The sequence below is a fragment of the Schistocerca cancellata genome, chromosome 12, assembly GCF_023864275.1.
Source record: "Schistocerca cancellata isolate TAMUIC-IGC-003103 chromosome 12, iqSchCanc2.1, whole genome shotgun sequence".
Lineage (NCBI taxonomy): Eukaryota > Metazoa > Arthropoda > Insecta > Orthoptera > Acrididae > Schistocerca > Schistocerca cancellata.
Window position 1 is genome coordinate 33,551,465 of NC_064637.1, and position 24,652 is coordinate 33,576,116.

The following is a 24,652-nucleotide window of genomic DNA, read 5'->3' on the forward strand; positions in this document are numbered from 1 at the left end:
ACTTTGTACAACCTATGGTTTAGTCAGTTTATCCAGGTCCCATCTCCTTAAATTCCCATCTTTTTGCGGTTTTTTCAGTTTTAATCTACAGGTCATAACCAATAGATTGTGGTCAGAGTCCACATCTGCCCCTGGAAATGTCTTGAAATTTAAAACCTGGTTCCTAAATCTCTGTCTTACCATTATATAATCAATCTGATACCTTTTAGTATCTCCAGGGTTCTTCCATGTATACAACCTTCTTTCATGATTCTTAAACCAAGTGTTAGCTATGATTAAGTTGTGCTCTGTGCAAAATTCTACCAGGCGGCTTCCTCTTTCATTTCTTAGCCCCAATCCATATTCACCTACTACATTTCCTTCTCTCCTTTTTCCTACTACCGAATTCCTGTCACCCATGACTATTAAATTTTCATCACCCTTCACTATCTGAATAATTTCTTTTATTTCATCATACATTTCTTCAATTTCTTTGTCATCTGCAGATTTAGTTGGCATATAAACTTGTACTACTGTAGTAGGTGTGGGCTTCGTATCTATCTTGGCCGCAATAATGCATTCACTATGCTGTTTGTAGTAGCTTACCCGCATTCCTATTTTCCTATTCATTATTAAACCTACTCCTGCATGACCCCTATTTGATTTTGTGTTTATAACCCTGTAGTCACCTGACCAGAAGTCTTGTTCCTCCTGCCACTGAACTTCACTAATTCCCTTTATATCTAACTTTAACCTATCCATTTTCCTTTTTAAATTTTCTAACCTACCTGCCCGATTAAGGGATCTGACATTCCACGCTCCGATCCATAGAACGCCAGTTTTCTTTCTCCTGATAACGACATCCTTTTGAGTAGTCCCTGCCCAGAGATCCGAATGGGGGACTATTTTACCTCCAGAATATTTTACCCAGTTATATCCAGGTATTTATACGAGTTGACATTGCTCTCTGAGGTGATGGCAGAATTGACATGAAATAACTGGAAAAATTTGCCTGATATTAGTTGAAAACTGAACAACAGTGATGGTGTTGGAAATCAGTGAAAGTGGTCCCTTTAGTTCATGGCACAATGGGAGAAGTGCTAAAAGATCTTAGTAGGTTCTTGATACCACCACCACCACCACCACCACCACCACCACCACCACTGTTTTGCTCCAACAACTCCTCCCTCCCCGACACACACACACACACACACACACACACACACACACACACACACACACACACACACACACACACACACACACAAGGGGAACCATAAGGACATCCTCCCATCAATTTGATTCGTATTGGCAGGATGTATAGAGCACAGCTAGGACTTCAACATTGCTTGGTGGTCTCTAGTCCCTGCACACCCTGCCAAACAGTACTTTTCTCTCCCTCCACCCATACCCTGCTATCCCTCCCCCTTCCCTGTCCCACACCAGATAGCTATTTATCTTTGACAGTTGCATTCTGTTTGGAGCTGCTAGTGGTAGCGGTTTTTTGTGTGTGTGTGTGTGTTTTTTTTTTTCCTTTGCTGACGAAGACTTTGGCCAAAAGCTATTATGTATAGGTCATCTTTATAGTGAGTGGCAATCTATCCTTCTCCTAATATTGTTGTGATGTAAACAGGAAGGCACAACTCTCAACTGTTCTCAATAAAATAGAGTTTGAAAATTTTAGGTGTGTTTACATAGTTTCTAAGGTCAGTATTATTAAAGGATTCCGCAGCCGAGCAAATAAGCGGTCAGTGTCGTAAGTGTGAGGTCTCTGGATCAAATCTCTCTGCCTGTACTTATTTTCTTCTACATTCCCCTGTAAATCTAAGGACAGACATGCATGATATGTAACGAAAGTGTATGATGACTGAGAATTGGTTATGATGTAAACAAAGTTTGTTTTGCAATAGGCGCATTGAAAAACATGTGCATGCAAAAATTCAACATTCATTATTGTTTTTCCATGTCTCTACTATCAGCATAATTCCAGTTTGCACAGTTGTCAATAGATTACTTGTTACACATGTCAAAAATGTAGATACAATAACACAAATAAAATGACTGTAGTGATTTGATTGAAAATTCATGTATAACCTGTTTTTTAATTCCCCATCTACCTTAAAAAATTTTCTCATTTTTTTCGGGATAAAGATTATGGAAAAATAATAAATAATTAATATTAATATTAATAATTTGCACAGTTATAATAAATCTGTTGTTGGGATTATGTGGGAGTGGAAGAAAGAAGTACCAGCAATGACATTCAAACCATAGGCTTTGATATTATGAAACTAAGTGCTTACTTGCTCAGCTGTGGACACCTCATATAATAGTGACCATACAAAGTATATAAGCATGTCTAAAATATTAAAACTCAATTTTCTCTAAAACAGTTGAGTTGCAGCTTCATGGTAATGGTCTCCTGGCAGTAAGTGTGATGTCTACCAAGAGTGATTGAAATGTGCGTGTGCATTCTCTCTCTCTCTCTCTCTCTCTTTCTCTTTTGTCTTTTGTAATGTACACTGTAATACGGTGTTGTCATTTGCTTTTAGTGACGGTGCTGCAACAACTCTGGTCATGGCCTCTTATCCGACGTATCACGAGAACTCCAGTGCCAACGGTGGAGTTGCCAGTGGTGGGAGTCCAGCACTTGAAGAAGACAGACATAATCCAACAGCAGATGGAAACAGTTCCGTGTGTTACTGCACAGAGTCTAATGAAACTGATGGGATTAAGGGAGATTCTGAGGCAGCCGGGACAAAAACTGCGGAGGAATCGGAAAATGGGTGCACTTCTGAGACTGGCAACAGTGTGGCCACCTATCGTGCGAGCATTCTCGACTTGCCGGATGAGATTATGATAAAGATCATGTCGTACCTGACCTTCAGTGAGCTCTTAGACGTAGTGCAGAAAGTGTGCTCGCGTTGGAAGTGTCTGTCCCAAGATGCGGAATTATGGTACGACAAAGTATACGTTGTCAGGTAAGATGTGTATCATGTGTAATAAGATTGTTTTGCATTTTGGGGGAGAGTAATGTTCTTGATATCTGGTTAAAATGTAAAATTGGTATTCTTAATCACGTTTTATTTAATTTGAATAGAGAACATGTTTTATCTTCATATCCTTTAAGGCAGTGACAGAGGGTGCGTAGTCATTAATTTAAACTAATTCTAGAATCAAGCCAGTCATTTTTTATATGAAAAAAAATCTGATGAACCCAAATTGGAGTACTAAAGAGTTCAGGTGAGCCAGTGGTATATTCTTTGAGGTGTCTGGGATGTTTATTTCTTATGGGTGATGGTTTTGATGGTGATGGTCACCCATTGAAGAGAACAATGTTCTGGAATTTGTTAGTATACTAGACTTGTATATGTCTCCCCCCCCCCCTCCTTTTTCTTCATTAATTTGTCTCCAGCACCATCCATGAATATCTCTTAACTAAAATTAATTGGGTCTCTGTCATGACTGTAAAATGATCATCCTGTAAGACTAGGGCAATTTTCTGGTTACGAATTGTCAGGCCTCTGTGTCAGAGACCCAGCAACTGTTCATAGGATTGGCAAACTGCGAGGATATCAAAGCCAGAAGATTGACAACAGTAAATGAATCGAGCCAAAAACCGCTTCCATTTGCATATCTCTACCACACACAAAGATCATGGCCCACGGTGGAAATACAGCAACTACTCAAAATATCTAAAAGAAGTTCAAGATGAAAATTGAAAAGGGTAAAGCAGTATAAATTAAAATTAAAGCTTCATTATTTATTCTTCTTTTCTTCTTCTCCTGCTTCTCCAGGCCTTATGACCTGTTCTGGCCTAACCATCTCTTCCTTGGCCTTCCCACACTCCCTACTCCCAATAGGAGTGTATTCTGTTGCTTGTTGAGGGATTCTTTGAGGTGACAAACACATTATGTACTCTTTCCAATCCTGCTTCCATTGGATTACTTTTTCAGTTAATGGCTGTACCTCCAGTTCTCTTCTCATTTCTTCATTTCGTGTTCTATCTTCTCTTGTGCAGCCTTTCACCGATCTAAGTAGCTTCATTTCTGATGTTTGAAGATGCCTTTTGATCTTAATGTCCAGTTTTCTGCTCCATATAGTACTCTGGGTAGTGCCATGACTTCAAAAAATTTCTTCTGGTTTTATCTTTCAGTGTTCCTCTTATTGTGCCACATATTTGCCATTTCTTACGTATGTCTGTCTCTTCTTCAAAAGGTATGTCATGCCGTAGATAATGGGAATGGGGCACCTGTTTCATTGTGTTATCTTAGTCCTTGTGGGGTACTTTCCTAAAAAGACCATTCTTTTTGTTTTTGTTGTTGAAATGTTTAGATTATTATTTAGGCTTATATTGTTTACTCTCTGTACCACTTTTAGGCATATATTGTTAATGTGCCTTCACATGTGATGCATTAGATTTTGGAGATCGTGCAACCATACAGTTCACAGGCCTGCTTATAAAGGCTCTGGTGAGCCGCCAAGGAGACGGTATTATTTAAGAGATCGCAAACGAGTGCTCAGCCTATTCTGTAACCTATGTTACTGTTGTCCTCCCAGTATGTTCAGTGCTACGCATAACTTGTTCTGTCATTGTATCTTGTGTGTTTCTCTATAAAGTACTATGTTTCATAAATTGTATAAGTTCTTGTTATAGCAAACTTGGTAATGAGGGAGGGTTACGTCTTCTACACATGTTAGTGTCAGTGCTGAGTCACCGGACAAACATGTTGATGGAAAAAATACTGCCAACACATTATTATCCAGCAGCAGGCTCTCACTGCCGCTCTCAATGAGGTGGCATCTGCACAATCACGGCAGGTTACTCTCCCATCAGTGCAACCATTGCCCTTTCCAGCATATGACGTATCAGCTGAAGATTGGGACTCCTACAAAACATGATTCCACCAACATGTGCAGGTTTTCCGTGTTAGCAATGCAAACTTATGTGGGGGCTTTCTTTCTTTCCTGGCTTTTGCCACGCATTTATCAATTGTTGTGCCAGCTTGCACCTTTGCAAGAACTGGCCAGCTTATCTTTTGATAAAATGTGCAATATTCTTTCAATCTGTTACTATGACAGGACACGTGTCATTACAATGCGTTAGAATCTACCATCCTCGGAAACGCCCAAACCGACCTTGTAAAGCCTGAGCTGCAGAATCTTACAGATTGAGCTGTCGTCGTAAATTTGTCACTAGTACCCATCACGAATCCTACACTGATCACATGGTGCATGATGTTATTATTCGTCTGGCCCCGGGTAGGAAAGCCAGTGAAAAACCACTTAATGTGAGAATCAGATGCTTACAGATGTACTCAATATAGCACAGTCTTTTGAAGTGTCGCAGAATGCAGGTAATCAGATTACTGCTTTGGGGGAGATATCGGAAGCTGCTCGGTCAACCCTTGTTAGGCACGCTGCAAGTGTTCAGGATGATGGGGAAGCTGTTGCAGCAGTAAAACATTCTACTCGTCACCGCACGGGACAGTGTCGGTTTCAGCCACAGCAGCTACATGCTGTGTCACAACAGCAGCTGCATCATAGCCTTCTGGCTTGCCTGTATTTCTTCATCTGAAACGAGTGTGTAACTCGTCCTCGTTGCACTGATGGACACAAACTGTATCTCTACAATGACTGTTTCCCTGAAAAAATTGTTTATTGATTTGCAAGAGTTTAATAAACTGCTAAAAATGCACGTGGACACAGGATCTGTAGTGACTTTCGTAAATGCACAAACGTACATGGACTTGGGCTCCCCTACGCTCACACAGGTTTCATGGAAATTAGTTAGCTATAACAAACAGCAGGTTCCGACCATAGGTCAGATCTCTGTTCTTGTCTCTTTCAAATCTGTTGTTTGCCTTCTCACCTTCCTTGTTGTGGATCATTCCCGTACCGCAGACCTATTTGGGTTAGATGTGTTTAACACTTTAGATTTCTCCATTGCCAATAAGGTAAATTAAGTGTCAGATCAAATTCTGGATCAACAACTGGAGTTCCTGTGCTCAGAGTTTGCTTCTGTTTTTCACTTGCGCTCGGTTGTGCTATTTGTTTTCAGGCCCACTTTATCACCAAAGATTCTGCCTGCCCTCATTTGTTATTTCAAGCACAGCAGATGCCTGTCGTGTTGCACAACTCTGTCGAGGCCAAATTAGACAGTTTGATGTCGCTATGTGTCATTCGGCACATTTCTTCCAGTGAATGGGTTACACCACAGGTCATCGTTAAGAATCTAACAGGTAAGCTTCGCCTCTGCATCGACTTCAGTGTCACGATTAATGCACATTCTGTGATTGGTAAACTGATCAGCCAGAACATTATGACCACCTTTGTAATAGCCGGTTTGTGCACCTTTCACACTGATAATAGTGGTGACTCATCTCGACATAGAAACAGTGAAGTCTTGGTAGATCAATGGAGGGAGTTGGCACCATATCAGCACACAGTAGTCACATAATTCCCACAAATTCCAGGGAGGGGACGATGAGTTCTGATGCCACATTCAATCGTATCCCAGATGAGTTCGATTGGGTTCAAATCTGACGAGTTGGAGGGCCGACACATCAATTGGAACTTGCCATTGTGTTCCTCGAACTCCTCCATCACACTCCTGGCTTTAAGACATGGGTCATTATCTTGCTGAAAATGCCACTGCTGTCTGGAAACATCATGGTTATGAAGGGTTGTACGTGATCTGCAACCAGTGTAAGATATTCCTTTTCCATCATGATGCTGTGCACAAACTCCACTGAGTGCCCACGTAAATGATCCCCAGAGCATAATGGAGCCGCCGCTCATAGATGGGAATATTATGCGGCTTTTTTGCACTCACTGTGTTCAGCAACAGGCAGCACTGCGGGCGTCCTTTCCCCCTGGCTGACACGGCAGTGCCCGTGGGAGTGTCTAAATGTTGATTTTGACGGGCTCTTCCTGAATTAGTATTGACTCTTTGTAGTTCACACCTGTGTGCTGCATTCTCCGTCCACATTCGTGGCGGCCACTATTTCTGCCCTGTCTCAAGATTTTTGCAGTTGAGGGACTTCGACATGCCGTGCTTACCGATAGTGGGCCCCTAGGTGGTTTCTCAAGAATTTGGATCTTTTTGCCAGGCTAGTGCTTTTTGTCATCTCACAGCTCCCCCATTTCGTCATCAATCCGATAGTGAGGCTGAACACGTGATTGGGACATTTAAAAATCTGGTGCTGAAGTATATATTTGAAAGGTCCCCTAATGCTGCTTAAGGGCATTCTTTGTTTGAGTTCGTACCTTTTCACTCCGATGTGGGACAAGAGCCCAGTGGAGCTGCTACATGGATGCCAACCATGCACCATCCTTCACATGGTGCACCCGACACTCCGTATGCTGGCATCACCGAGCCGGCACCTGTGTGTCATCCGCATTCCTGATGGGTGGATGTCCCATCACTTCGACCAGCTGTCGCCACACACAGTCGGATATGTTCCGGAGGGCCCAATGCCTCCTGTGCTGCTCCTGCAGCTGCCGATGCCTGTTCGCATCTCACAGCTGCCTGGGGTTCCTGCCTCCCTCTCACTCCTCGACTGCTGTCACCGGTGCAGCACCCCCTGCACGTGATACTGCAGCCACCGCTGCCCTCTTTGCTGGGTCCTGTCTCTCCGTCATCTCCGTCACCCTCGCTGATGCGTCCGGCATCAACTGCTGACCTCGATGAGGATGTTGCTATGGAGATGCTGTCCGCGGTCCTACCCTATGGCCTATCACGAAATGGGGGGGAGCACAGTGCACCAGCCTGCCCCCTTGTCACTTTTGCCCCTACTTACTGGTGCCTACGAACCACATGCTGCAGCAGGTGCCATCGCTGGGCAATGAAATGGATGTCAGTGCCGTCATCGGTGTTTACTGTGACTTGTAATCTCAGTACCTTAAGATGAGTGCTTCTCTTTCACAGTACCAGTGCTTTTTCTGTACCATACATTTTTCTGTACTATGTAATTTTTTCTGTGCCATGTATTTTTCTGTGCCCGGTGTTTTTATGTGGCTTTCCCAACCCTGTAGAAGGGATGAGTGATGTACCTCCACTGAAGATGTCTGTGATTTCAGAGGTCACGTGTCCATACAGTTCAGAGGCTCACTTATAGAGACCACCTGGGTTGGCCGCTGACGACCTCTGGTGAGCAGCCAAAGAAACGGTATTATTTAAGTGATCGCAAATGAGTGCTTGGCCTATTCTGTAACCTGTATTACTATTGTCCAGTCAATGTGTTCAGAGCTATGCACAACCTGTACCAGTATGTCATTGTATCTTAATTGTTCCACAAATCATTCTTGCTATAGCAATTGTTTAATCTCTGTACCACTACTTGTAATTGTCTTCACTGTCCTGTATCATTACCTGGTCGTTGACAAAAAGCATTGTATTTAGAAATTTGCCTGGCACAGTTCTTGTAACCTGAGGTATTCTGTTCTTCATCCAGTCCCTGACCAGGTCATCAGTGTAGATGCTGAACAGTCTTGATGATATACTGCACCTTGCCATACTACCTGGTTTACCTCCGTTTCTTTTTGCAGCTTTTTGAAGGTATTTTTTCTTATTTTGGTATTTTTGTATAAACCTTGGTGTACAGGCGTATAGGGAAACATAAAATTGAATCAGATGTTTTGAAGCCTTTAATTAATTATTTTGCTGTGGATTTGAAAGAAACATTCAGAAGAGTGAGTCTGCTGTAATTAGTTGTGTTACTTCTGTCTCGGTTTCTGAACAATGAAATAACTTTAGTGCACCTCGATTCTTCTGGTATTTCATCTCCCTGCCAAGACGTTATTAATGTGGAGCATTCTTAATTCTAGATGTATTCCATTGTGGGAAAATAGTTGTTCTAGTCAGGGACGTAAATGTAACTATGAAATGTGAAATGAACGTGTAAGGGCCAACGAAAAGTTTCCGTTAGAAAGGCGATACAGTCGAGGATTGGTATACCAATCAGGCAAAATCTCTGTGAGCATTGAGACTATCTTTTCACTGAGCACTAGGTTGAAGATACCCATTTGGTAAAACATTATGTCCTGCTGTGTGAAGAAGTCTGTAACTGTCTGCTGCACTAAATCGTCTGACAGGGATTGTTGACCCTTCAAGGTCTTGTTTAATGGACCAAAGGCAGTGATAATTGTGTGGGGTGAGATCAAGACTATAGTGAGGAGGCTCAAGTGCCTCATTCTTGAGTTGACGCAGCTTCTGCATTATGACATTTGCTGTACAGGGATGTGTGTTATCATGAAGTAGCCCGGTTATAGCGATCTTCTTTATGGAAAAATTTGAGGAGCAGGCACTGGAAACTGTGAACAAGAAACCAATTATCTGGTTCCATTACGTGGATGATATGTTTTTTTCTGTTGCGGCATGGCAGGGAGGAACTGAATCATTTTCACAAACATGTGACCTGTCCGAAGATTGAGTTTACCGAGGTGGAGGAGGCAGGCGGAAGATTAAATTTTCTTGATGTACTAGTTTTCAGTCGCGCGGGATTAGCCGAGTGGTCTAAGGCGCTGCAGTTACGGACTGTGCGGCTGGTCCCGGCGGAGATTCGAGTCCTCCCTTGGGCATGAGTGTGTGTGTTTGCCCTTAGGATAATTTAGGTTAAATAATGTGTAAGCTTAGGGACTAATGACCTTAGCAGTTAAGTCCCATAATATTTCACACACATTTGAACATACTAGTTTTCAAGAAAGATGATGGTAGCTTGGGTCACACGTTGCCTGCACCAGGATTCGAACAACCACCCACAACAAAAGTGAGGCATCATAAAACGTTGGTGGATAGAGCAAGGAAAACATGCGAACCCGATCTGCTTGGAGCAGAATTAAAACATCTCACCAGTGCATTGCTCAAGAATGGTTATTCATTCGCTGAGGTGAAAAGAATGTTGAGACCACCATGTAGAAATTATTATGATTCTCAAGTGCCGGTGAAATCAGAAGTTTTCCTGCCATTCATTAAGGACATGACTGACGGCATAGGAAAAAATTGTGAAAAAGTGGGATATTGCGGTAATCTGCACACCTGCACAAAAGATACAAGATCACCAAAAATCAGCCAATGATGCTCACCAACTGCTGGAAAATGCAGAATTTGTAGGATTACGTGTAGTTGTGGGGAGGTGTACGTGTGTACTACAAAAAGAACTGTCAAAAAATGACTCGAAGAGCACAAGGACAATTGCAGAAGAAGGGAGATGACAGTTCAGCGGTTGCGGAACATGCCTTACAGCCAGGAGACCACCACATGCAGTTTGATTGGACTAAAGTACTATCAGCCAAAGTGGATACTGTGAAAGGCTATACAGAAATGCCATAGATATTGCAAAACACACCAGGAAGTCCAATAGGAAGGAGGAGGGCATGAAATTGAATGACATTTGGATTCCGGTGCTGAAGATGATGTGTACCAGACTTCCGCCGTGGGATGATAGCATTAGCAGACTACAGCAGTCGACAACAGCCATTTGCACTAACATAATCAGTACAGGTGATGTCACACCACTGCGTGGAAGCTTGGTGAAGCGGAATTTTGCTGTAATCAGTAGCGAGCCAGAGTGTGAATCGGACATTCGACAAAGTTACGACACCCCTCGAGAATGACCGAGCGAGGCGGAACAGTGGTTAGCATTCTGGATTCACATTTGGTAGGACGATGGTTCAAACCCATGTCTGGCCATCCCGTTTAGGTTTTCCGTGATTTCCATAAATGCCGGGATGGTTCCTTTGAAAGGGCATGTCTGACTTTCTTCTCCATCCTTCCCTGATGAGACCGATGACCTCACTGTTGGTCCTCTCCCGCCCCTCAATCAACCAACCAACCCCTTGAGAATGTCCTCTGCGGATGGGGACAAAACGTCGGGTTTTAAAGTGAAATTCATTCGACCACGACATAATAGCATGGAAAATTTTATTAACTGTAAAATTTCCAGTGGTGAAAGTTTACATTTTACAACTAGGTACAATGTTGTTATGTTTGTTTTTAGTGTGCTTGTGTGTTCTTCGAGTACACTGTGATATGCTGTTCAGTTAGTGCGTGACAGTCCAAGTAGTAGACTGTGAATGGACAATGAGATTTACCAATGTAGAAAAAGCTGACATGCTCATGGTGTATGAAGAGTGTAGGAGGAATGCAGTTCATTCTTGTATGGTGTATGCGACAAGATGTCAACCATCCTGTCAATTATTTGTCAACCTCCTGAACCCGTCATGTGAAAGTGCTAGTGAACACCCAGAAATGCAACAGAAGGAAACAAGTAATGACAGAAGAGGGGGAAGTTAATGTTCTTGCTACTATTGCACTTGATACGCACATTAACTCCCAAGCGATCGCACGACAAAGTGGCGTGAGTCTGGCAAATGTCTTACGCATTCTGAATTGATACAGGTCCCGTCCCTATCACGTCTCTCCATCGAGAGCTGCATGGAAATGATTGAGAACTGTGTTAAATTCTCTGGATGGGTATTAAGAGAGGATACTCTGGATGTATCATGTGTCTTATTTAGTGATGAAGCAACATTTACCAATGATGGCCAGGTAAACTGTCAAAACGTGTACTGTTGACAATCCCCATTGATTTTGTTAGGTGGATAATCAGTGCCCATGGAGTGTAAGAGTGTCGATAGTGAAGCATCAGCTAATAGGTCTGCTTTTCATCGACAGAACACTAGATATGCAAAAGTATCGCAGCCTCTTAACAGAGCATCTCCCACATAGGCTAGAGTATGTTCCTCTGCAGACTAGGAGGAACCTGTGGCACAACATGTTGGCTGTCCAGCCCATAGTGCACAAAGCACTACAGCATGTCTTCACAAATTGTTTCCAAATTTTTGGATTGGACATAGAGGGCCTGTACATTTCCAGGTCTGTTCCCAGTGTTTCATGCCTGTAGGCTTTTTTTTTTTCTGTGGAGAAAGCTGAGAGCTGCTGTCTAGAAAGATGTACCAACTACACTCAATGATACGTAATGATTTATTACTGCAGCCTTCTCGGACATCTCCACTGAAATGCTAGCACGTGTGCACCAGTTGTTCCATACCAGTCTGAAAGCATATATTGGCACTGCTGGTGGTCATTTTGAACACAACCTGTGATGGTCAGTTGTCATGTCACTGGTCAGAATCCACCTAACTAGTTTATGCACTTTGTTGTTTTTTAATTTGTGCTACCACAGGCATTGTACAAGTATCCGACTGGGAACTTTTCAAAATACAGCATCTCAGATGACTCACACTAGAATCCTGTGACAAACACAACTGACATTCTGATTGACCCTACTTTTAGTTTGTTAATGTTAATAGGCATTGTTCCATTTAAAAAAGTGTATGTTTGCATAAAAAAGTATTATTACAATCTGTTGTTTGGGTAACAGTATGAGCTCCAGACTATCAATACATTGTGTGAAAACCACACAGCAGTAGCACTTTGTTTCCACAATATTTTCAGTGCGAGTTTTAGGTGATGCACATAGGTGATGTTAATAGCACGCTACTTGGAAACTCAGTTACTAACTGTTTGACCAAATCTGCTGAGTGGCTCTAGTCGATGTGCCGTAGATACAGTGTGGAAGTGGAGTCTGCAGTGTGTCATTGTCGCAGGAGCTGGTGCTGCAGCCACTCCGCCACTCGAAGGGGCGACAAAACGGACCGGGAGGCGGTGCAGACACTCTACAATGCGCCAAACCTGCGCACGGTGCTCATCCAGCGGGGAGCCAAGTCGAGCGTCTTTCGCGCCCTCTACACCAACTGCCGACAGCTGACCAATCTGCAGATTGGTGCCACGCAGAAACTGAGCTACTCGGTAAGTCCTCTCTTTCACCTATGTCACACACTCTGGTGTAGAATAAGAACAATGCAGGAAGTAACAGCCATTTGACTACAATACGATCAAGAAGTATATTTTGTTAACAAAAAGCAGCTCTGGAAAATTTTATTATTGTTTTTGTTACTACTACTACTACTACGACTAAGGCTACTATTACTATTTCTGTTACTATTACTACTATTTATGCATGCAATGATGTTCATTATATGGGATACAAGTAAAAGCAATTGTTGAAGAACTACAATATTTTTTTAGATACAGGGTGTTTATAAATTAATAAAACAAAAATAATCTTAAGTGTGAAAAGGGTAATTAACTCACAGAAATGTTTGATAGAGCACTGAATGCAGCATATCATGAAGTTTTATTGCCAACCAACACTTTGAGTTCCCGACATTCCCACTGGGTGGCATGTGTGAAAGAATTATTCAAACAGTCACGATGAAGTTGTATAATGGTGCAGAGTGTACATGGTGTTGTTTATGGTTTTATGAATCCAAATCTGCTGCTATATATCAGACACAATTCATCTACCAACTCAAAGACAAACTATTATTAATTGGTACAATTGTTTCACACAGGATGCCGGGTCAGGATTGGCCAGCAACCTCTGACACAGCAATTGAACAAGTTCAGCAGTTTTACATTCGTAGTATGGGTAAATCGGTGACATGACATGTGCCTGCTTAGAATTCAATGTGCCTAGAGTTGGAGAAGGTGGTATGGAAAAGCTTGTCTTTCAAACCCTATAAATTAAAATAATTAATGGAAAATCTCATATAAAGATGTGAAACAAATACTAACAAAGAGATAGAGGGGCTGGCCAGTACTTACCTCAGCTCAGTACAGCCGATAGATACACATAAAACAGAACCGAAAATTACATTCCTAGCTTTCGGAACAGATGTTCCTTCATCAGGGAGGAGAGAGGGGAAAGAAAGGGAAGAAGGGAAAGGAGATTCAGTTACTCACAACCCAGGCTATGAAGCAACAGGGAAAGGAAAATAGGGATGGTAGCAAGGATGGAGGCATGGTTGTCAGAGGGAAGCCAAAGATATTCTGACAACCATGCCTCCATCCTTGCTACCATCCCTATTTTCCTTTCCCTGTTGCTTCATAGCCTGGGTTGTGAGTAACTGAATCTCCTTTCCCTTCTTCCCTTTCTTTCCCCTCTCTCCTCCCTGATGAAGGAACATCTGTTCCGAAAGCTAGGAATGTAATTTTCGGTTCTGTTTTATGTGTATCTATCGGCTGTACTGAGCTGAGGTAAGTACTGGCCAGCCCCTCTATCTCTTTGTTAGTATTTGTTTCAAACCCTATAAATTGGAACTGTTGCTACATTTACATCTTCATCTCTACTGTGCAAACCACTCTGAGATGCATGGAAGAGAGTACGTCCCATTTTAATAGTTACTAGGGTTTCTTCCTGTTCCATTCATGTGTGGAGCATGGAAAGATGATTGATTGAATGCCTCTGTGTACGCAGTAATTATTCTAATGTTATCCTCACGGTCACTGTGTGAGTAATACATAGGGGGTTGTAAAATATCCCTGGAGTAATCATTTAAAGCCAGTTCTTGGAACTTTGTTTATAGACTTTCTCAGGATAATTTTTATGTCTGTCTTCAAGAGTCTGCCATTTCAGTTTCTTCATAATCTCTGCGATTCACCCATGGATTAAACAAACCTGTGACTATTCGTGTTGGCTGTCTCTGTGTACGTTCACAATCCCCTGTTAGTCCTATGTGGCATGGATCCCACTTATTTGAGCAGTACTCTAGAACTGGTTGCATGAGAGATTTGTAAGCAATTTCTTTTGTAGACTGATTGCTCTTCCCCAGTATTCTACCAATAAACAAGTATATCACCTGTTTATCCATGACTGAACCTATGTGACTATTCCATTTTGTATCCCTACAAAGTGTTACACCTAGGTATTTGCATGAGTTGGCCAATTCCAACAGTGACTTATTGATATTATAGTCATAGGATACTACATTTTTTCAATTTGTGAAGTGCAAAATTTTGCATTCCTGAACATTTAGTGCAAGTTGCCAATCTCTGCACCATTCTGAAATCAATATTTGTGAAGTTACTTTCAGATAGTACTTCACTGCAGATAACCGCATTATTTGCAAAAACCCTAATTTTACTATTAATATTGTATGCAAGGTCATTAATATACAACATGAACAGCAAGGGTTCCAACACACTTCCCTAGGGCACACCCGAACTTACTTCTACATCTGACGATGACTCTCCATCTGAGATAACATGCTGTGTCCTCCCTACCAAAAAGTCCTCAATCCAGTCACAAATTTAATTTGATACCCCATATGATCATACTTTTGACAAGTGTAGGTGTGGTACTGAATCAAATCGGAATTCAACTCGGAATTCAAGAAACACTGCATCCACCTGGTTACCTTGATCCAAAGCTTCGAGTGTGTCATGTGAAAAGCTTTAATAGAAAGTGATGAAGGAAAAAGAGTTCAGTTTTGTGCAGAAATATTTAACAGAAAGCTAACTGAAGATGATTTTCTCATCATCATCATCATCATCATCATCATCATCATTATAATTTAAGACTGATTATGCCTTTCAGCATTCAGTCTGGAGCATAGCCCCCCTTATACAGTTCCTCCATGATCCCCTATTCAGTGCTAACATTGGTGCCTCTTCTGATGTTAAACCTATTACTTCAAAATCATTCTTAACCGAATCCAGGTACCTTCTCCTCGGTCTGCCTCGACTCCTCCTACCCTCTACTGCTGAATCCATGAGTCTCTTGGGTAACCTTGCTTCTCCCATGCGTGTAACATGACCCCACCATCTAAGCCTGTTCGCCCTGACTGCTACATCTATAGAGTTCATTCCCAGTTTTTCTTTGATTTCCTCATTGTGGACACCCTCCTGCCATTGTTCCCATCTACTAGTACCTGCAATCATCCTAGCTACTTTCATATCCGTAACCTCAACCTTGTTGATAAGGTAACCTGAATCCACCCAGCTTTCGCTCCCATACAACAAAGTTGGTCGAAAGATTGAACGGTGCACAGATAACTTAGTCTTGGTACTGACTTCCTTCTTGCAGAAGAGAGTAGATCGTAGCTGAGCGCTCACTGCATTAGCTTTACTACACCTCGCTTCCAGTTCTTTCACTATGTTGCCGTCCTGTGAGAATATGCATCCCAAGTACTTGAAACCGTCCACCTGTTCTAACTTTGTTCCTCATATTTGGCACTCAATCCGTTTATATTTCTTTCCCACTGACATTACTTTCGTTTTGGAGATGCTAATCTTCATACCATAGTCCTTACATTTCTGATCTAGCTCTGAAATATTACTTTGCAAACTTTCAATCGAATCTGCCATCACAACTAAGTCATCCGCATATGCAAGACTGCTTATTTTGTGTTCACATATCTTAATCTCACCCAGCCAGTCTATTGTTTTCAACATATGATCCATAAATAATATGAACAACAGTGGAGACTGGTTGCAGCCTTGTCTTACCCCTGAAACTACTCTGAACCAAGAACTCAATTTACCGTCAACTCTAACTGCTGCCTGACTATCCATGTAAAGACCTTTAATTGCTTGCAAAAGTTTGCCTCCTATTCCATAATCTTGTAGAACAGACAATAACTTCCTCCTAGGAACCCGGTCATATGCCTTTTCTAGATCTATGAAGCATAGATACAATCCCTGTTCCACTCATAACACTTCTCCATTATTTGCCGTAAGCTAAAGATGTGGTCCTGACAACCTCTAAGAGGCCTAAACCCACACTGATTTTCATCCAATTGACTACTGTCCAATATCCTTGACATTAATTTATTGTAGAAGCTTAGAACATACTCTGAGCTCAAACATAATAAGATATCTTGAACAGAGTGACCACCTCAATGCCAACCTGCATGGATTTCGAAGATATGATGTACTGAAAGCTCTAGATCAAGGCAAATAGATGGACTATTTCTTGATTTCCAAACAGCATTTTCTCAGCACCACACCTATTCTTATTGTCAAAAGTACTACCTCGGGGTATCGAGTAAAACTTACGACTGAATTAAGGACTTTTTTGGTAGGAAGGACACAGCATCTTATCTCGGATGGAGAGTCATCGTCAGATGTAGCAGTAAATTCAGATGTGCTCCAGGGAAGTGTGTTGTGACCCTTCAGAGTTTCCAAAGACCATTGATTGACTTCATTGGCTGGGGATGTGGCTGGGAACTTTTTCTTCTGAGAGCAGGTGATGTGGTGTCACTTCATGGATTACCATTTTGTTTCAGGTTTGAATCAATGAAACCAAGTTTCATCGACTGTGACAGTGTTTGACAAAAAATTGTCACAATCCACCTCGTAACGTGCAACTAACTAGGCTGTGCTCATTGATCTTCACGGTCTGCTGTCTGCTGGCAAGGAACCGAGTGGGCACGTATCTTTGAGCACACTAACTGGTGGACTACAGTATCAGCATTGCCAGTAGAGATGACCAGTTGAGCAACGAGGTTTTTTGCTGTAAGGTGTTGATCCCTTGAGTGAGTGTGTCTGCACATTCCAACATTGCAAGAATCACAGCTGTGTGTGGCCAACTGGCATGTGGGAGGTGGGACAGATCTGAGTGGCTTTGTTGTAATGATAGACTCGTCACCCAGTGACTTTGCTTTTGTTCACTGTCAGGTCTCTGTATACATTCTGCAAGCTCCTATGAATATCTGCAGAGTGATGATTCTTCTGGAAAACCTGAATGTCAGGGAATTACCTGTTACATGGAAAAATCAGGGAAATCTCACCGAATTTCATAAAATCTAGAGAAATTCTGCATTTTTAACCTAGCATTGAACCTGAACTTTGAGTAGTTTTATAAATCACAAGTTTTAAAATACTTAATATTTCAAAGTGTATCAGGTATATGAATAGGGTTACCATACATCGCGGATTTCGCGGACAGTCTGCGATTTTATGCTCGAAGATGGGTGTCCTGGACGAAGAGGAAATTGTCCGCGAAAAAAATGGCTAGTAAGTAAAAAAAACTTTTTACTTAAGTTTTGCCACTGGCCACCAATCAAGTGTTTCATAACTCCTGCAAACTTGACGATAGCTGTTGAAACCTGTGATGATATTCCGTGTCACTTCAGAATCGCTCAGAGTGAGTTTCTTTCATCTGTCCAGGGCTCAGAGAAATACGACTGGTTTATAGCATAAAGTGAAAGATATATATCAATTGTTGCACATGATTGTGTACATGTTAATAATTTGTGTTCAGTGGTTTAATTAAAAAGTTATTTAATGTCAGTTGCAATTAATTTTCTTCATCCTTGACCATTCCTTTACAGACACCATTAATGCTTGCATTAATTTTCTTTGTTAATTACAGCTTCTTCGCTGACCGAATTACTGTTTGAATTATGGTAATTATGAAGATTTGGCTGATGTGCAGTAAGGTGAAAGGACATTGTGTGATACCAGGTTTCAACCACATCTTCATAATTACCACTGTAAAGTAATGATGAAGATTAAACTGAAATGCAAACCAACGGTCACTTGCACAACATATCGGTCCGTGTTTCAACCACATGTTTATAATCACCGAATTTTGTCTTTGATTTTCGTTCTTGGATTATGGCAACCCTATACATGAATATAATTCCATATAAATTATCGCTGTTTGAAAACTGTGGTTAAACTACTGCTTGTGGCTAGTGTGTGGCTCAGCTGAGACGAAAGAAAAGTCATTATTGTGGTACGCTGCCCCCTCTTTCCGTTAATTTATCAGGAACCTCGTGACACCATCTTCTTCCTCACACCTGGAATTCTCAAGGAATTCTTTTTTTTCCATATTTGAATAGCCACCCTGATCTGCAGTGCTCCGGTTTCCTTCCAAATGAAACTCTTTCTACTTGGAATGTGCCTCCAGAACAGACACCATTGGGTAGGCTACATATAGTGCTGTCACCTATCGGAATTCGTGAGACTACAAGGGGCCGAAGCAGGAACATTCCACGATACCCCAGAACAAATCCCGCAATTTTTCAGCTAAAATTGTCCGAGAAAAAAAAAATTGTGGACACGTCACTTCTGCAGCAAACATTTCGTACGTCATTGCAGTGTCGAGACGGGTGTCCGCTTGCAGGTGATGAAGAGCCTGGTGGAGAAGTGCTCGAAGATCCACACGCTGCGTATCTCGAACCACCTGCTGCAGAGCCCGAAGTTCGTGGAGGCGCTGTCGCAGCTGCAGCACCTGCACTGGCTGCAGCTGGAGGAGTACTCGGCGACCGACCGGCGCGTCCTGCTGCGCCCGCTGGCCGACGGCTGCCCGCAGCTGTCCGAGGTGGACCTTGGCCACATGTACTACGACTTCGAGGACCTCGCCTACTTCCTCAGGGCCAAGAGCCGCAACCTCAAGTACCTGGGTGTCCGGTGGTCCATGGAGTCGAGGAGGTGCGTGTTCGGAAGTTTGCTGAGAGGGTGGTACTGAAAACTGAGTGACCTGGTGTCACATACATTAATTTTTGTTCCGTGGGCAAACCGTGTATCTATGTAGGCTGGGGAAAAAGTCATTGCAATTTTTTTTTCCCCTAGATACTAGCCTTGTTGGGAAAAGTGACACACACAGATTAAAGGACAACCTGGGGACCACATGTGTGCACATCCGAAGAACTTGCCTCACCTACTTGTTATGATAGTGTACAGGGCAATACTGGTTTTGTGGCACAAAATGAGTGTAGCATAGTATGTGGGCGCGTGTGCACTCGCCCCCCCCCCCCCCCCCCCCCCTCACACACACAGTTGACATAACAAAACTGGGTCTAAAGACTGTCAGAATACTCCCCAGCAGTGTTCACCACACACTACTAATGATGTGTGAGGAGCTGACAGTGCACAGTGCAATTTTACAACATGAAACGACATTAGGCAGAGTGTGCATGGTGGCATCTGTGATGATGAGGATGGAAGAATGGGAGCACCTGCCGCTACCCACTAGGCAGTTTGTGACATGAAAGGACGTCGCCAATGCCGTACGACAACAGAGTACCCGATTCGGACTCGGTGCACCAAATAGTGAAGTGGGCAGTACTCAGCGCCATCCCCTCCTTCTGCTGCGTGTGGTGAATGTTGTGGGGACTACTTTGAGGGCCCTTATACCCAGTTTTGTCATGTCAGCTGCGTGTGCTGTGCTTGTAATCATTTTGCACCGTGAAATCAGTATTGTCCACTACTGTAATAAATATGAAGGCACCATGTTCACACACATAGTTCTACCTTGTCCTTTCATCTGTCTAGTACGTGTGGCATTTTCCCACTGGGGTGGTTTCTGCAATGAAAAAATAGTTGAAATGACTTTTGCTCCAACCCTCATACATTAACACTAATTGGCTAAAATCATCTGATCTCAGTTGTAGATTGCCTGTTAAACTGCTTGGGGGTTGGGGGGGGGGGGGCAACAAAAATTTGATTTTTAGCATTTCATATAATTACTGGCAACATTTAAACATTAAAATGCCATCATAATCTAGTCATTAAAATGTATGATCTTAGTTAGATGTTTAACCCAGTAAGTCATGTTACGAACTGTGTAGATGTCTTGAGATGGTGTAAGTCACACTGCACAGATAATCCGGACTATGTTACCCATTATTTGAAAATGAGGGCACTTAGCAACTCCTAACAAATCTGACACATAACTTCAATCTCGTTGAAACTTTCTCTCTCTCTCTCTCTCTCTCTCTCTCTCTCTCTCTCTCTCTCTCTCTCTCTCTCACACACACACACACACACACACACACACACACACACACACCTATCCCACCCCCACCCTTGCAAAATTATTTTGAAAGGATATCTTCATGGTGTGAAAAGTGGCAGTTGACAATAAGTAATGAAAAGTGTGAAGTCATCCACATGAGTACTAAAAGGAATCTGCTTAAGTATGGTTACACAATAAATCGCACAAATCTCAAGGCCATAAATTCAGCTAAATATTTGGGTATTACAATTACAGGTAACATAAATTGGAAAGATCACACAGATAATGTTGTGGGGAAACCAAACTGAAGACATGTCCACTTTCTACGGGAAGGTTGTTGTGCAGTGCGGGATCCGCATGGTGATAAAATTGATGGAGGACATCAAAAAAGTTCAAAGCAGGCCAGCTCATTTTATTAGGGGAGAGAATACTGTAGATATGACACATGAGTTGGGGTGGGAATCATTAAAACGAAGGGCTCTTTCATTTCGGCAGGATCTTCTTGTGAAATTTCAATCACTAACATTCTCCTCAGAGTGTGAAAACATTTTTTTGGCGCCCATCTACATAGTGAGAAATGATTATCATGATAAAATAAGAGAAATCAGAGCTCACACAGAAAGATTTAAATGTTTGTTTTTACCCTACACTTTTTGAGAGTGAAATACTAGAGAAGCAGCTTGATGGTGGTTAGATGAACTCTCTGCCTACCACTTAATTGTGAATTGCAGAGTAATCATGTAGAAGTAGATGTAGATATCATTGCATGAAACACGGCTCTGGAGATATGTCATAATAAACATTGAGATGCATGAAAAACAGTTTTTCTCAGTTAAAACCCTGAATTATGTTTTGTGTTTTTTTTTTAAATTCTCATTACAAGGTACATAATCATCGTCATCAACTGTTTGACATTCACTGCTAGAGAAAAGTCCACTCCGCACTTTTCATTGCATTACAGTTTTCATTGTATGTTTCCATGTGTCACCTGCATATTTTGTAATGCCTTCTGTCTGCCATTTGTCAGATCAGTGTCCTATCTCTCAGACTGCAGCAGATAGCTCCCTAGCTCCATGTACTGTCCATTAGCCTGTCTACATTTCCTGCCCACGTCCATTGCATTATTCTAATTGTCTTTTTCAGCATTCTGTCCCTGACCCACTTATGTGTTCCCCTATCTCTCCCAGTGATTTCCAATGTGCATTTCAGCACAGCTCGCTGAAGAACCCCCAGTTTCTAAATGAAAGGATTTTGCATTAAAATGAAAGTCTGGCTGCTAGAAGTCAAAACTGGTAAGATACACTGGCTCAAACTTTTTTTTCCAGACACATTGGAAGCTTAGTTTTGAAAACCTAATTTGATTTTTTTATCAGAGACAAAACCACAGTGGACTTAGTGCCCCATTGTCCACACTGAAACTGTGCTTGTGTGTGTGTGTTCTCTCCATGCCATTCTAGTAAAGCCGGCCAATGCTCTTTAAGAGCAGTGGGAGTCCCTTTAGTATGTCTTTGATACACACAATCTGTTCAGGAATTTGTGACCCAAATATTGTGCGTCTTTTGGCCACCAGTGCTTTACACCAGATAACTAAATTTCGTACAGTTTTGTCCACTACACCACAGTCTGCTCTTAGGATCGTCTTTCTCTGTTCCCATAGTGTGCAGGTGTTTCCTGAAGTTCCTATGACCAGGCACGAAACTTAATCTGCCTCTTATTGAAGTCCAGGATTACAGAACTTCTCTTAAAACATGGCTTTGGCATCATTAGCCTTCCACATTTTTGTTTTTTATTCAGTTTGATCATTTCATTTAACCATCACCTATCAGCTTGTTCATTGCCACCCATTCCTGAGTGACCAGCTTTCCCATAGTCTCCCGAGGCCTTTATGGCATTCTGCAGTCATCTTTGATCTCATTGCAGGGGATGATACACGTTTCAGAGCTGCTTGACTGCCTGAATGAATCTGAATGCCATGATCTTTGTAGCATCTATGTAGATTCTCCTCTGGCCACTTTCTGATTGTAAAGATCTCCACCTGGAATACCATACCTGGCTTGCCTAGAGAGATTGTGCTTTCTGGTCTTGGCTGTATCCAGTATGCTCAGCCCCACCACCTTTCTCTGTTTTTGACACACACCAAAGCAGAATATATTTCCTGAACAATGTCACGGTTCTTTCCTCTACTGTTCCCTATCTCCTACAATTACATAGAAAGATTTACTAAAGCAGTTAGGAGTTCTTGTATGGTTAGCCGGCACTTTCTCAGCCATTCCTATACTTACCGCACTATGCTGGTGTGAGGTGCTGGGTATTCTAAAGGTTTCCAAATATTTCCAGTTTTCAACCTGTGTGCCCCTGCCACTGTCTCCATTTTAACCCAAAGATGCAATAGGGACATGTCCGGTACAATCTCCATATGAACAATGGATGTGCTACTAATTCCACCTGTTTTGTCTAAGCAGACCAGTCTCTGCATCTTGCCAAAGTACTCAGCAGCCACCATCTGATGTTCTTTATTCCACCATAGTGTAACCCAATAAATTATCGCAGGTCTTAGGACAGGTGAGTGTATCCAGTGGGATGTACACCTCAGGTTTCCCCCCCTCCCCCCTATAGGTCCTTCTAGTGAAACTTTATTTAGTTTAACAGAAGCACTCGAGACCATTTTCCTGTACGATTTAATGAAATATTCATTTACAAATATTAGTCCCATAGCTTGAAGCACTGTCTCTGATACTCTCTCATGTGTATGATTTTGACACTACAATACTTATTTATTTATTTTTTTAATTTTATTTATACAACAAGTTCCGTGGAACCAAATTGAGGAGCAAATCTCAAAGGTCATGGAATGTGTCAGTACATGAAATTACAACATAAAAGTAATAACAGATCAAAATAAATGCTTATGAACCTGAAAAAAGTCACTTCATAAGTTTAAGTAAACGCAATCGACAATACAATAAGAATTAGCTTAATTTTTCAAGGAACTCCTTGACAGAATATAAGGAGTGACCCATGAGGAAACTCTTCAGTTTCGATTTGAAAGCGTGTGGATTACTCCTAAGATTTTTGAATTTGAATGGTAGCTTATTGAAAATGGATGCAGCGGTATACTGCACACCTTTTTGTACAAGAGTTAAGGAATCTTTAACATATTGCAGCGTGTCAGCAACTGTGAAATGTACAGCAAATAAACAATGTTTTCAGCCTTCAGTTGCAAGGTAATTTTACTCGTTTACCTAGGTTTCGATTCCAGTAATGGAATCTTCTTCAGAACAACAATGAAATTATTTTGTGAGCCAAACACTGGCCATGTCACAGATTAAAAATTAAAACATTAAAGACGCATAATCATAAGATTATGTCAGTCAAAATTAAAACCATTAGGGCAAACGTAGACTGAGCTGCGCCGGCCATAAATCAGGACCACATGTAAGCGGCTCAGCTTACATGTGGTCCTGATTTATGGCCGGCGCAGCTCAGTCTACGTTTGCCCTAATGGTTTTAATTTTGACTGACATAATCTTATGATTATGCGTCTTTAATGTTTTAATTTTTAATCTGTGACATGGCCAGTGTTTGGCTCACAAAATTACTTCATTGTTGTTCTGAAGAAGATTCCATTACTGGAATCGAAACCTAGGTAAACGAGTAAAATTACCTTGCAACTGAAGGCTGAAAACATTGTTTATTTGCAGAGTTAAGGAAGTCCAATCCAAATGCAGGTTTGATTTCTGCCGAGTATTAACCAAGTGAAAGCTGTCTATTCTTGGAAATAAGCTAATATTGTTAACAAGAAATGGCAGAAACATTCCATGTGGGAAAAATATATCTAAAAACAAAGATGATATGACTCACCAAACGAAAGTGCTGGCAGGTCGATAGACACACAAACAAACACAAACATACACACAAAATTCTAGCTTTCGCAACCAATGGTTGCCTCGTCAGGAAAGAGGGAAAGACGAAAGGATTTGGGTTTTAAGGGAGAGGGTAAGGAGTCATTCCAATCCCGGGAGCGGAAAGACTTACCTTAGGGGGAAAAAAAGGACAGGTATACGAGCGCGCGCGCGCGCACG

At 41.9% G+C, this 24,652-nt stretch overlaps 1 protein-coding gene across 2 annotated transcripts in view; it reads left to right on the forward strand.

Annotated features, from left to right (window-relative positions):
* The window catches only part of LOC126109677 (uncharacterized), a 96,985-nt gene that overhangs the window by 14,450 nt on the left and 57,883 nt on the right, over positions 1 to 24,652 (forward strand). For both annotated transcript variants that reach the window (XM_049914727.1, XM_049914728.1), the window contains 3 exons: positions 2,532 to 2,960; positions 12,592 to 12,793; positions 18,957 to 19,264. In XM_049914727.1, the coding sequence (XP_049770684.1) occupies positions 2,557 to 2,960; positions 12,592 to 12,793; positions 18,957 to 19,264 (914 nt within the window). In that variant the 5' untranslated portion in view covers positions 2,532 to 2,556. The remainder of the gene's footprint in view (positions 1 to 2,531; positions 2,961 to 12,591; positions 12,794 to 18,956; positions 19,265 to 24,652) is intronic.